Source organism: Nylanderia fulva, unplaced genomic scaffold, assembly GCF_048542155.1.
Source record: "Nylanderia fulva isolate GAGA-0341 unplaced genomic scaffold, ASM4854215v1 Scaffold22, whole genome shotgun sequence".
Taxonomy (NCBI): Eukaryota; Metazoa; Arthropoda; class Insecta; order Hymenoptera; family Formicidae; genus Nylanderia; species Nylanderia fulva.
Genome location: NW_028190285.1, coordinates 3,032,380 through 3,046,447, shown reverse-complemented (window position 1 = coordinate 3,046,447; position 14,068 = coordinate 3,032,380). Strand labels below are relative to the sequence as shown.

The following is a 14,068-nucleotide window of genomic DNA, read 5'->3' as shown; positions in this document are numbered from 1 at the left end:
AAATAAAAAAAAAGGATTTTATCTTTTTATATTATTTTCCTGTAACATTTCGAAAAATCAAAAACGCAAGATATGAAGAGAAAGAACATTTCTAAGATCTGAAAAAGCATTAGTATTTGAAAATTTCCTTCCATTTCTAACGACTATAAAAGGAAGGCTATTATAAACTACGCATCGTTGATTGCGGTTGACCAGGAAACAGTCTTTTGTTAGACTTTCTTCTTTTATAATTACTGTTTAACATTCACCTTCACTCTCGCTTTGATTGTTCGGAAAAAACTGAGACACTCTTATTATTGTCTGTTAGCCGAGATATTACTCGAGAAAATTGTTAGTGTTACACTAAAACATTAACAATAAATTGGAGCTACATGCGCATCTATGAAGTTTAATAATAATTTTTTATGTCAAAAATTTTGCATGTGTAAAATGTCAAAAAAGTAGAAAATTTTATGCAACATTTTTTAAACATGTTTTACAAGATATATAATACGAGATATAAAAATATAAAATATGAATTTTAATTATTTGCTTATTTTACATCTTTTTCCATTACTTTTAATTATTGCTTAGTATCTTATTTATTAAAAAATTATATAATGAAAACCAAATTGGACAATTTTGTTTTTCCTGTATTTCTCTCCTTTGTTTCAATATTAACATATAAACATATAAACTCTGTGTTCCTCATTAAGTTAATCATATCGATTAGAAACTTTACATACTTATTTTAATTATTTTATGTAAGATGTAGAATTAGTAATTTTTGATGGGATATATATCGTAACTATAATATTTTATTGCAACGATAATATTTATTGCAGCTATAATATTGCATTTAATGTGTTTTAACATTGCATCGGGTTTTTTTTTGAAATGTAAATGCTCTTCCTGTTTTGCTCTCTACAATATTTTTCCATGGGAAAATGAAAATTGTAATGATTTGGTTAAAGTGTATGAGATTTTATCTTATCTTAAATATATGCTAATGAAACAAGTACAGAATTAAATTTTATTTTATAAAAAGTTAATAAGATAATATATACTATATAATAATAAAATTATATTTCATTTCATATTTATTGTTACGTTTAACATTGGTTTTTATAAGTATTTCCTTGTCCATGACATTTCGCTCGCAATTAATGTCAATGATTTAACATGCTCTTCGGTTTACGTAAATAATTTTCATCTCACTATCCTTTGTGCTCTAACGATTGCTGGATTTCGGAAACGTTTCCAATGCGAGAAATGCAAGGAACGTCAGTCAATATTGCACTTTCACTGGTCGCGCAAATTCAACACACGATCGGAATTTATTTATTTACGGAAGAATTCCGAATTTCTTGATTTTATTATAATCCAAAGGCAAATGCATTTATTAGCGGAATATCGATTTTATAAGAGAAAGAAATAGAAAAATATTTTGAAATCGAAAAAGTAAATTTCTTGAGATAAAATATTATAAATATAATAATAATTATTTTTATAGACAGACAAAAATATAATTATTTGCGAAAAATATAATTAATTTTTATATATAATTGATTTCAATAAGGACTTTGAATAAAAAATAATCTTTGTGTGTGTGTTACAATTATAATTAATATATTTTAAATACTTGCAGTGCGAAGATCATGATTTTTTAAAATAAATTATTTAAAAAATGTAGGATTTAAGATTAAATATATACTTTGAAAAAAGCGAACTTATATAGTAAAGAGTTTAATAAGTTTATTGTACAACGAAGCGTTTAAAGGTGAAAAAACTTAAAAACCTATACAAATATGATCTAAGGACATAATACTCTACTCTTAATTTGTGTGTGTGGGCCTGTTGCCTTTTCTTCTACTTGGTCCACCAGTAGGTTTAGGCTTCGGTGGTGGATTTTCCAAGGCGTCTAGTTGTTCATCAGTCAGCTGATCTTTATACCAGTCTTTGCTGTAATTTAATTGTATATATATTTATTTATTATATACGCCTATATATAATTAATTATGTGCGCTATTTTTAGCGATAAAAAATGAGAAATATATACACATGCACGGAGAGAATTTTCTTTTAGAATTTACTCTGAAAATCGTGGTAATAGGATAATATGATGTTGGAAGAATTTTATAAGAGTTTGTCTGATTAATATTTACCACAATAAAAAATATTAATATATACATAGTCAAATTAATCGAGTATATTTTATATCTTATTGTGATAGATATTAATATTTTTATTGTGGTAAATATTAATGAGAAAAACTCTTATAAAATTCTTGCAATACCATATTGTCCCACGATTAGGATGATTTTCGAAGTAAATTTGAAGAGAAAATTCTCTTGGACTTAAAATTATCGCACATCACATAAAGTTTAGGATCATCTGTTCTCGTCACTTGACGTGAAAGTGAAATTCTGTAGAATATCTAATTCGTGTACCATTCGGGTATCTTCCTGGCCCAGTCGCATTTCCCGGTGCGCTCGTCGAACGCCTGGCCGAGCTTGCATCCGCTTCTCCTCGGTATTTCACCGTTGACGCATACGTAGAAGTACTGACAGTCCTCGGTGTCGGGATAACGTGGATGCGTTGCGGCCACGCTATCGTCGACCTTCGGGCAGGTGAAATTGAAGAGCTCGCGAGAACCGCAACCCTTCTTCTGCGCCTCGTCCGGCCAATTGCAAATGCCGGTTTTCTCGGAAAACACCAGACCGTCCGGACAAGTGATCATGTTGAACTTGCCCTCTACGCAGTAGTAGAAGGTGTTGCAATTTCTAGCGTCCTCGTGAGCGAAGTAGCCGTGCATACGGGGACAGTGTGGCGATGGTTGTGGCTTTTCTGTCAGGTGGAGAAATATATAGTAATAAAATAGTAGTTCTCTAATAGAGATACATTTTTTAAATGTATTTATTAAATTAATTTAAAAAATGTATCTATGTAATAAATACATTTAAAAAATGTTAAATGTAATGTTAAATTAATTTAAAAAATGTATCTATGTAATAAATACATTTAAAAAATGTATTTGTTACATAGATACATTTAAAAAATAGAAATAGGATAAATATTTATAAATAAGATACATTTTTTAAAATATATAGAAATAGGATAAATAGTAGTTTTCTAATAAAGATAATTTTTTTTTAAGTATGACGTGTGAATTAAATTTTTATAATTTGTATAATAAGTGTGTTGATCTATTTCGCAAATGATTATATATTATAAAAAATAAAGTGGCTCGCAGCTTACGTAATTTAGGCCTCTTCGAGCAATCGATACCAAACGGCAGATCGCACTTCTCGTGTTGCGGGCTGAAATCATTGAAGACCAGACCATCCGGGCAGAGTTTTTCCGTTATTTTGTTGTCTCGACAGTCGTAATACTTGTCGCATTGTTCCGCGTCAGGAAAATAACCATTAGGTTCAGGACACTGATCCACGAGCTCTTCATCATCTTCATATTCCTCTGTGGTCGATTGCTGTTTCTTCGTCAATGTCGCCAAAGAAGCCCTTCGGCGATTCTGCTCAGCAGCTTCTTGCTTTCTTGACAGAGCAGTAACGGCTCCTGGGAGGAAAACAAGAATAAACAAATTATATCATTTAAAAGATATATCACGGAACAATGAGAAATTGCTCGAGATGTTTAAAATTATTTTTTAATGCTACTTTATTTTAGTATGCCGAAAAATTAGAATGTAATCCATGTGATTTGCATTATTGTTTGTACTATTTTTATTGCAATTGAGGTAGATATATTATTATCTCTTAAAAATTAATGGTACGTATAAAATTAGCCAAAAAATTAATATAAAATTATATAGTTTAGAGAACTATCATTGATTAAAATTTTTCATATGTTCTCCAAATGGTTTGAATTCGTTGACTGCTTTGTGTCACACGTTCAGTGAAGAAAAAAATAATAGATATATTATTATCTCTTAAAAATTAATGGTACGTATAAAATTAGCCAAAAAATTGATATAAAATTTTATAGTATAGAGAACCATCATTGATTAAAATTTTTCATATGTTCTCCAAGTGGTTTGAATTCGTTGACTGCTTTGTGTCAGAAGTTCAGTGAAGAAAAAAATAAGGGGGAGTTGAGAAAGAAAAAAGAATATGAATGTTAAGGCAGAGGGTCGACTGGTCTCTTGGCGCATTTTCAAGGCGGCACATCGTCTGCGTCCCTGAAGAAACGCCGGTCGACCTCGCGAGCTCGAGCGAAGAAAGCGAGAAAGTGGCCGAGCTTCCATATGTACACTCGATCGCCCAGAAACTTTAATGTCGCTCAATCGGTTCAGCCTGATGGCTTTCGAACGTGGCAGATTTCAACTCGACAAACGCTCGTAATCAAGTAATAATAGTAAGTGAACAATCCTGAATAGACGCGTCTACTTTCAAAAATCTCTTTTTTTTCGTATCCCTTTTATTTTTCATTAAATTACATTAAAAAATCTTGAAGCTATTTTAAAATTATTTGATCAATAATATAAGATACACCTAAATAAAATAAAAATAATACAAAATATAAATAGAAAGTATATTGTTTGTTATCTTAATATATAATATGTAATAATATATTTTATAATATATATTATCTATATATATAAATATTAACATTGTTTTCTGTTACTATTAATTTTTTATTGTAATTTAAAATTATATTTATTAGATATATAAATAAATATACGTGAAATGATTTATAACTTTTTATCAATATATATGTTTTACATAAAGCACATGCTAAAAAATGTTTTCTTTCATATTGTGCAAATTTCAATTAAAATTATCAAATAATTAAAGATAAAAAAGAAAGACACAATCTCTTATATTTTGCAGAGAGAGAAGTAAACAAATGTTATTATAATACTTTTATGTAGCCGATTATAACAAGAAAAAGAAATTTAAATAGTTACAAAAAATTTAGGTTTGTTTCAAATTTTGTTTTAACAATACATAATATAATACATATCAAGAGTTTGATTTAACTTGATGGCATAAATCATTATAAGAGCTCACCGAGGCAAATTAAAAGAAAAAGAATCTCCGTCTTCATCCTGACGAAGGATGACGTTGATATGGGAGAAAGAGAAAGAGTGACGTCACTTTTGTGTGATGATCCAGTCGTGGTAACGCGGTTGAATTGATGACTAGAGGCTACTGGGCCCTGTTGGACAGTCGTCGGGGCCTTATATACGTCTCCCACTTTACTTTCCATGAGGTTACAACACTTGGTGACTACATAGAATTCTATGAAGAACTGCCAATCTTTTATACATACACATACGTGTTTGCTAGTGCATTCAACTTCTAATGCGCTAATCATTTTTCAGATTATCTTGAATTCTATATTATATACAAATTATACACTGGCCAATATTTCGTCGACTATATTTTTACTGACATCGAGTTTAATTCAATAGTAGCCCTCTAAATAAACATTTATATGAACTCATTTTTGTACATCGTACATCAATGTATAACAATGCGTGTTCGTAAAATATTTCGCGAAATTTTGATGATGTCGACAAAATCTTTAGCGTTAATTTAAAAATATATAAATAAAAACGTAGATATTTGAGAATCGTCAGATAGAATTTAAAAAAGTAAAACTCTTTTCTCGACCGTACTGGCAAATATTATTTATTAAATCACAACGTTTCGACCCTTCTTTGAGTCCTAATCAAGTGATCTAGATATACATAGAGAAAAAATACAGTACAGAGATTAATACAATAAAAAAAATTACTACTAATACTAATAAAATTAATACTAATAAAAATAAAATTATAATTTTATTTTTATTTTCACAAGTATGTTTTGCTTCTTTTTATTATTTTGTAATATTGTTAAGTGAAGTAATTTTTTTTTATTGTATTAATCTCTGTACTGTATTTCTTCTCTATGTATATCTAGATCACTTGATTAGGATTCAAAAAAGGGTCGAAACGTTGTGATTTAATAAATAATATTTGCCAGTACGATCGAGAGAAGAGTTTTACTTTTTTAATAATATATATTTCTATATGTTATATGTATACATAAATTAATTTGAATATATTTGAATATATTTCTTATTTTGCTAAATTATTTTTAATTAAATTACATATACGTCTTGCATATATAATTCGTACTTTTATATAGGAAAATATTCAGTTAAAAATTTTACTAAATCTAAATTAAAAATTTTAAAAATATTAAAAATTTGTGTACAATGCAAATTCAAAGAAAAATGTAAACAACATATCACATATGAAGAATACTTTATTTATGAAAATAGTAGTCTCGAAAAAGCAAGATAATCTTAGCATTCATTTGCCTTTGAGATATTTTTAGGATGCCAATGTCTCTCGAAAAAACAACGTGAAATTCCAGTTTCTTCTGTTCTTGCTTTCAGTTTTCGTATTCATATCGTTACTTGTCATGTAACAATTTTGGGATGAACGAATTATAAAGTTTTTATTCTTTATTCTGAAATTTATTTAAACAGAATTTTTATTAACAATGTTGAGGTATTTTTATTAACAATATCGTCATCATTAATTCATACTTTTGTTGTCAAACTTATTGAGCTTTTAATATTAATAAATATAAGACAACATAAAATATTAATCAATTTACTTTTTTCATTTTTAAATTATTTTTAAATGATGGAAAATTATTCAAACATATATTTTGAAATATAAATGTTTAGTATTTAGTAATTTAATGAGGCAATTCATTTACATTAAATATTCGAGCTTATTATTTGCGGTAATTTATTTAGAAAGGTAAAGAGTTGCTTTCATCGTGCTCTCGAGTATGATCACGACTATGGAAAATATAGAGTCGCGAAAGGTTGCCATTTACAAACAATTATTTTTTGTTTGATGCATCATGTCATAGAATGTAATATTGCAACATCTCTCTTACATCTCTCTTTCAACAACATAAATAGATCTTACTCCTTAGATACTATTTATTCAAAAATAATTCGTAAAAACAAATATTAGATTATAATTGCGTCAATATTTCAAAATTAAACAAATATTATCAAATGTGCAGACAACAATTTTTATAAATTAAAAATTAAAACACAACATTAAAAAATCATTCTATTATATTAATGATAATTTTTTCAATTATATGTTTCTAAGATTTCAGATCAAATATGTTTGAATTGTTGGAAGAGATTAGATTTTAATTCTTTATTTTTTTCGATCTCTATTTGTCTCTTATGTGGCATTTTTCTATTATCTCATCAATTACGAAGTTTCTCTATCCCACCAGCTATCCGGGTTTTTTCTGATCCATTACTTTCTCAGCTCCTTGTAAATCAACTGATAGCGTATAATATTCCGGGTAGCCACTGGTTTCACAGGATACGTCTTCAGGATGTGGTCCACGTAACACGTGGACGCAGGATTAGTAAAAAATTGTGTCTACTGCATAAGAGTGCAATAAGAAAATAAATAAGACGTGAATATGTGACGATTAATCCGATAGAATACTAATTGATATTACAAATATACTAGAATAATTACACACACACACACACACACATATATATATATATATATATATATATATAATATGAATAAAGTATAATATTATAATATTAATCGTAATGTATAAATGATGAAAAAATGAAAATTTTAAGTGCAAAAAGTGGAAGAAAATAAATGAACCGATCTACACACAGATATATTTTATAAAAAATTGTTCAATATAAAGAAAGAAAATCGATCATACTTATTTTGCGTGAGGGTCTTGTCTCTGTAAATAATCGGCAGTGTATTAAGTTTCGATAGCCTCGAAACATTTTTGCCAAGTAGTTCTTGTTGACCTCTTGGCGGTCAAGTTGTCAAACTGATCGGCATCATGGTGATAATACCCTCCGGCATGTTCACCATGATTATGCCGGTCAGAAACACGATTGAGTCAATCCAATTGTAGTTCATTGCTATAGATATATGCAGAAGAACGAAAGTCCTCTAAAAAGACGGCCCAGCACGAGATTATTTTTATAAAACGATGATTCTGTTTTTTTGGAGAACGGCGTAAGTCTAGAAATTAGCTTGGCCGCACTCTTCTCATGTCACGGTACACTGAAAAAATTATTAACTTGATGACCTGTTAATTATTAACTTGATTAACTTGAAAAAAAAATTATTAATTCGAAACCGTTCAACTAAATTATTACTTTGTTAATTGAACATACATTAGTATTTAAGTCAAATACACGGTTTGTTAGATTTAATATGTTATATTCAATTTAATGAAATGTGTTTTTATATATGTTCAATTAATCAAATATTATTTAGTTGAATGATTTAGTTCACGTTAACAATTTTTTTTCAATGTACGATCGCCATTACGACTCCTTTTCCGATACCCGTTAAATAACAACTAACTTGACAATGGTGAAAATTAATTCAAATTGAATCAAATAAAAACGTTTAGCAACTAACTTGATAATGGCGAAAATTATTAAGTTGGATTAAATAAAACTTTTAACGAAATAAAAATTACCCACCTAATTAGATTGATTATTTAATACGCTTATTAAAATAAAGTGAAAAAGTAATAGATTCTCTTTCTTTCCCTTTAAATTATTATTTATTTAAGTAAAAAACGTTGATTTTTTTTATATCTTCCACGACGTTTGTGGAAAAGAATATCATATTTTTCACGTGAATATTAATATATCAATTCGTCCGCAATCAATGCATATTCTTGACCTTCAAACCTTCGTTAAGACAAAAAGTATTAAATTAATTAATTAATTACTTACAAAAAGTTGATTAACTCTCTCTATTGTGATATTATCAATAATTGGAAGAATATATTAATTCTTTAAATTTCGCGTTTATATACCTATGTAATTTTTCTGAATAATAATCTTCTCCGTCTTTTTTGGATAAATAAGGACTTGAATAAAGCGAGAATCGATCGTGCGAGGAGAAAGGAGACTTGTTTTTTTCTGCACAAGAAAAGAAGAAGTTTCATGCTCTCTATGCGGTGACAGAACACACCTCACCTCACCTTGACATTCCAGGATTCTAATATCAGCGGGCACCTGGTCTCCAGCAGGACGATGTCCCCGACCAGCAACTCCTTTCTCTCGCCATCCCGCAGGACCTTGGCCCATTGAGGACCATTTGCGAAAACAAGTCCGTGAGCTCTTCAAGTCAATCAGGATCGGCAGGATCAGGACCAAACCAAACCAGATATATGCGGCCGCCTCGCCGTAAGTTATTAATTCCAAAAAATAATTAACGAAGCATAAAATCGCAGTCTCCTTGAAATTCCTCACATTTTGAGGAATCTTTCAAGTTCTTTCTTTTATTTAATTTTTACATATAAACCAGATTTTTACAAAATAAAGGATAAATTCATTTGCTTGCATAACATTTTACAAAATATTGTTATTTTTTCCTTAAAAATATATACATATATTTTAAATATGAATAGAAGATATATAAAAGATACATATCAATATCGTAAGATATGAATTAAATAAAACTTTTTATATTTATATTAAATAATAATTGTATAAAATATCATTGTTACTTTATCAATATAATCATTAACTATACATACATAAATAATGAATAATCATATAAAAAAAAAGTGTTTACTACGTATATACGAATCCGCAAATATCTCCGGCGTGCCGCAAAAAGACTACGAGCGCGCCATCTCTCGTCAACGAGAATCACCGTAACTCCCGCTCGCTCGATCAGCGGCAAGCGCAGTTGTCACTTTGCCGAGCGCGCAGCTCGTTCGCTCCTCGCTATCCGGCGACGGTCGCTCGGCGCCACTGGGCAAAGACCTCCGCAATCCGAAGTCAGTCACGGCGTCTTCTCTACGCAGCAACGTATAGCAGCAGGAGAGGCAGCACGAACATTTGGCCAGTCTGTTCCGCGTTCGTCCGCCATTATATAGCGCCGTGGTGCCACAGCGGTTGCTCGCTATTCTCCGGTGAGAAGAGAAGCGCGGCGACGCGACGCTTACCGACGCTCGGCGTCGTCGAGCGAGTCTCGAGCGAACGAGCGAGTCTCGAGCGAGCGAGCGCGAGTCGGGGGAGTGACCAGCCGCGAGTCGCCCGCGCGAAAACAAGTACGGGCGAACGAGTGAGGTTCCTCCGAGCGAGAGTGGACTAGAGTCGCGAGGGAGAGAAGGCGGGCCACGCCGTCGTCGCCGAAGCGGGTAAGAACCGGCGCCGAGGGAAAAACATGGAGAACAGACCTTCGCCGCTGCGCTCGCGGCGCGTCTGCCGTTTTTGCCTGACAGAAGCGGAACCGCTGAGCTTCATCTACGAGCGCGACCACAACAAGCCGTTCCAGGTGCCGCTCACGTTGCAGATCATGTCCTGCGTCGCCATCGAGGTGAGTGTCCCTCCCTCCTCCCCCCCTTCCGGATATGTGTAATCTCCTTCGCGACACCGAGTCGATATCTCGACTTTTTACGACCGCGCTTTTCGCGCTGCCTGGAAAAACCTCGGTTCTTTTTTCGCGTCCGTCTCCGTCGAGAATTTCGTTAATGATGAATGGGATTTGGATTAGCGGGGTACGAGCCGAAGGGGGGTGTTTGTGTTGTGTTAGGAGCGAATAGGAGGATATGGGGATTGCGTGGTGACATCGGTAACGTGGGTAGTAAAATTGCCGGCTGATCCGGCGTCGTGACGTCAGCGCTCGCGAGGAGAGGACGCGACGCGTGTTTCCCGCGCGAAATTATTTTCCTTCTTTATCTTTTTTATCTGGATGCACTCTCATTTGGTTTTACAATTGGAGTTTTTTTTTAGGAAAGTTTAGATTAGTGAGTAAACGGTTTGAAGGGAAATTCATTTAATGAAGTTTTTGGCATTTTTACTCATTTTATCTTATCAATCCTATATTAGTAAGTTATATATATATATATACAAGGTTTATAGTTCTTTAATTCATTTTATTCAAATAAATTTTTATAATCTTAAATTGTAATATATTATTTATTTATGATTGAATATATTGCAATCTCATTTATTCATATGCATATACACAGAAAATATTTGTTGATTTAACTAAATCTTTCAACTAAATAAAAATATTAGTTTGTTAATTGAATATATAAGAATATTTAAATTACATACAACATATTAATGTTCAATTAATAAAATAGTAATTTAGTTGAAAGGTTTAGTCAAGTTAACAAATTCTTTTTTCAATTATATATTTTTATATTTAAGCAGTTACTCAAATTTTATGCAATAAATAGAAATTTTATTTTATCTAATAATTTGTTAATGAGATATTTATTTTTATCTCTAATAATTTGAACCATTTCTTACATTTCATTAAATGTATATGTATCTGTTGATTGAATATTACAATCTTATTTATTCATTTGCATATTCATCACTTTATGATATTCTTATATTGAAAAAAATTTGTTAATTTAACTAAATTTTTCAACTAAATAAAAATATTAGCTTGTTAATTGAATATATAAGATTTTAAATTAAATATAACATATTAAATCTAACAAAACGTATATTTGACTTAAAAACTAATATATGCTCAATTAACAAATTAGTAATTTACTTAAAAAGTTTAGTCAGTTAAGAAATTTTTTCTTTTTTTTTCTGTGTATATTTTTATATTTAAATAGATACTGAAAATTTGCGCAATAAATAAAATTAATAATTTTTTACTGAGATATTTTATTTATCTCTATTAATTTAAACCATTTCTTACATTTTATTAATGTGCGTTTGTTATTATAAATGTATCTGTTAATTGAATGTTGCAATCTCATTTATCTCTATATCATTTTTTAACTGCTGCATATGGTATATATTTTACTATATTTGATTATTGATATAATACTTGATCTTTGATATATTGTACTTGATTTTTTATGTATAATTTAATGGAACCTCGATAATATAATTCTTTGATCTTTATATTTGCATAAATTTTTATATGTATTTTATATGATATATATGATGTGTAATATATACGCATAATTTTTTAAGAATTACACATTTGTGTATTCTATACAATCAATTTATTATTATAAAAAGTTTTATCTGAATAAGAGGCAAATAGAAATTATAACGTTGTAATTTTCTTTTTGTTTATAATTCCTATTTGTTTCAAAATTTTTACTTTGATAAAACTTTTACAATAATAAATTATTTTATTCTTTAATAATCAAATAAGAAAATAATCTTTGTTCTTTTATTACTGTATATTTTAATTTTACATTTATAGATTAATGTGTAATACATATTATTTCTCATAATTTTCTAAATAAAATATCTGTACAAATAAATGAAGTGAGATCAATCTAATTAATTTTATATGTGTATTATACATGTATTGTATACAGTTTTTAATATAATTCTGTACATTGTATATTATATATCACTTAGGTAACTTTAAATTTATAAGCTTTACGAAATTGATATGCTCAGCACTGAAACCTCTCCTACGTCTCCTGAAATTGATAAAGTTTTACGAAATCGATCATCAATGAAACCTTTCCTGCATCTCCAATGCCGAAGAAACTCCTTTCCGGATTTCCGACATATGAAGATATCTCATCGTTAACGAACTTTCGCAAACTTATTTTCGACAGGTCTACGCCGCGGATGGGATGCCACAAATGATATGCAACATGTGCCGCTGGAATCTGGACCGTTCGTATAAATTCAAATTGCAATGCAAGAAGGCTGACGAAGCGCTGCGAGACTATCCTCTATCTGGAGTATTGCCCAGACCTTTCCCACCTATTCCCAACGATCCACCAGAGATCGGTACTAAGAGACCTGCTGAAGGTAGATCGCAACATGACAGCGCCAAGAAGCCACGTTCTGATAACGATAACCAGAGAGAGACCAGAGAGAGACGCGAGACTAGAGAGAGGGATAGAGAAAGACAGAATGAAAAGAAAGAGAAGAACGAGCGCCATGATCTTTACGAAGAGGAACAAGACGGAGGCAGCGAAGGTGAACAGGAGGAACAAAGGTCAAACAATATCAATATCAAGGAAGAGAGGAAACTGGAGCCCGGAGAGATCAGAGTGCACGCATGTGATCAATGCGATCGCACATTTCCCCTGCGTCAAGCTCTGGCGTTGCACATTCAGCGCGCTCATCGCGATCGCAATTACAAGTGCACCGAATGCGAACGGCACTTCTTCACTAAATATGATCTTGGCAAGCATATGACTACACATTCAGGAGGAGAAGCCGTTCTCGTGCTCGATCTGCCAGAAGCAATTTTCGCGGCTGAACTTGCTGCAACGTCACGAGAAAGTGCATCGAGATGAAGCTCGCTACGCTTGCCAGCATTGCGATCGCGAGTTCTTCACTACGGAGGAACTCGAGAAGCACGAGGACGCGATGCACAAAAAGGACAAACCGTTCCAATGCAACATCTGCAACAAGCGCTTCCAGTATAAACAGGGCTTGGAGCGGCACGAGATGCTGCACAGCGAGGACAAGACATTTGTTTGCGACTACTGCAAGGAAGCCTTCCACACTAGCACTAAATTAGCTCGGCATCTGTCCACGCACGCCGGTCACCGGCCATTCATGTGTAAACTATGCCCGCGCACGTTCTTGCTGTCGCATCATTTAACGAGACACATGCGCACCCATTCCGTCGAGAAACGTCACGTGTGTGAGGATTGTGGTAAGGCCTTTAAGCGTAAGGAAAGTTTAGAGGTGCACCAGCTGACGCACACGAAGCGCACGGGAATGGGTCTCACGTGCGACGTCTGCCAGGAGTCCTGTCGCAATCGCGCCGATTATGTCACTCACATCAAGCAGCACATCGAAGCGGGCGAGAAGATGGGCCCGGACGGTCTGGCGCCTGACACCAAAAAGGCTGTCGAGCTAGATTCGGATGAAGAGGAGGAAGAGGAGGATCAGTACTCGGACGGCGACGACGATTACACCCCGCCGGCGTATATCGCGAAGAAACTGCCGAAGCCGCAGCCTAAGCCTTCGGAGAGTGACGAGGAGGAGGAAGAAGAAGAAGAGGATAGAGACGAGAAGGAAGAGAAACCCGAAAGGGCGGAAAAGGAAGAACGCAAGGAACACCAGGTGGTCT

The 14,068-nt window shown here is 32.3% G+C and overlaps 2 protein-coding genes across 2 annotated transcripts in view; one reads left to right on the top strand and one right to left on the bottom strand.

The window, feature by feature from the left end:
* LOC114928736 (uncharacterized) overlaps nt 1–14,068 on the top strand; it is a 99,259-nt gene that overhangs the window by 79,674 nt on the left and 5,517 nt on the right. The window contains 4 exon segments of the mRNA XM_085482880.1: nt 9,025–9,216; nt 9,601–10,357; nt 12,591–13,193; nt 13,195–14,067. Of these exon segments, the coding sequence (XP_085339006.1) occupies nt 10,205–10,357; nt 12,591–13,193; nt 13,195–14,067 (1,629 nt within the window). The 5' untranslated portion in view covers nt 9,025–9,216; nt 9,601–10,204.
* Nucleotides 1,710–5,137, bottom strand: Cpap3-b (cuticular protein analogous to peritrophins 3-B). The gene is made up of 4 exons (XM_029300062.1): nt 5,007–5,137; nt 3,238–3,552; nt 2,430–2,826; nt 1,710–1,941 (listed from the first exon to the last, which is right to left on the bottom strand). Exons 1-4 carry the CDS (start codon nt 5,041–5,043, stop codon nt 1,815–1,817), a joined length of 876 nt encoding a protein of 291 aa, XP_029155895.1. The 5' UTR covers nt 5,044–5,137; the 3' UTR covers nt 1,710–1,814.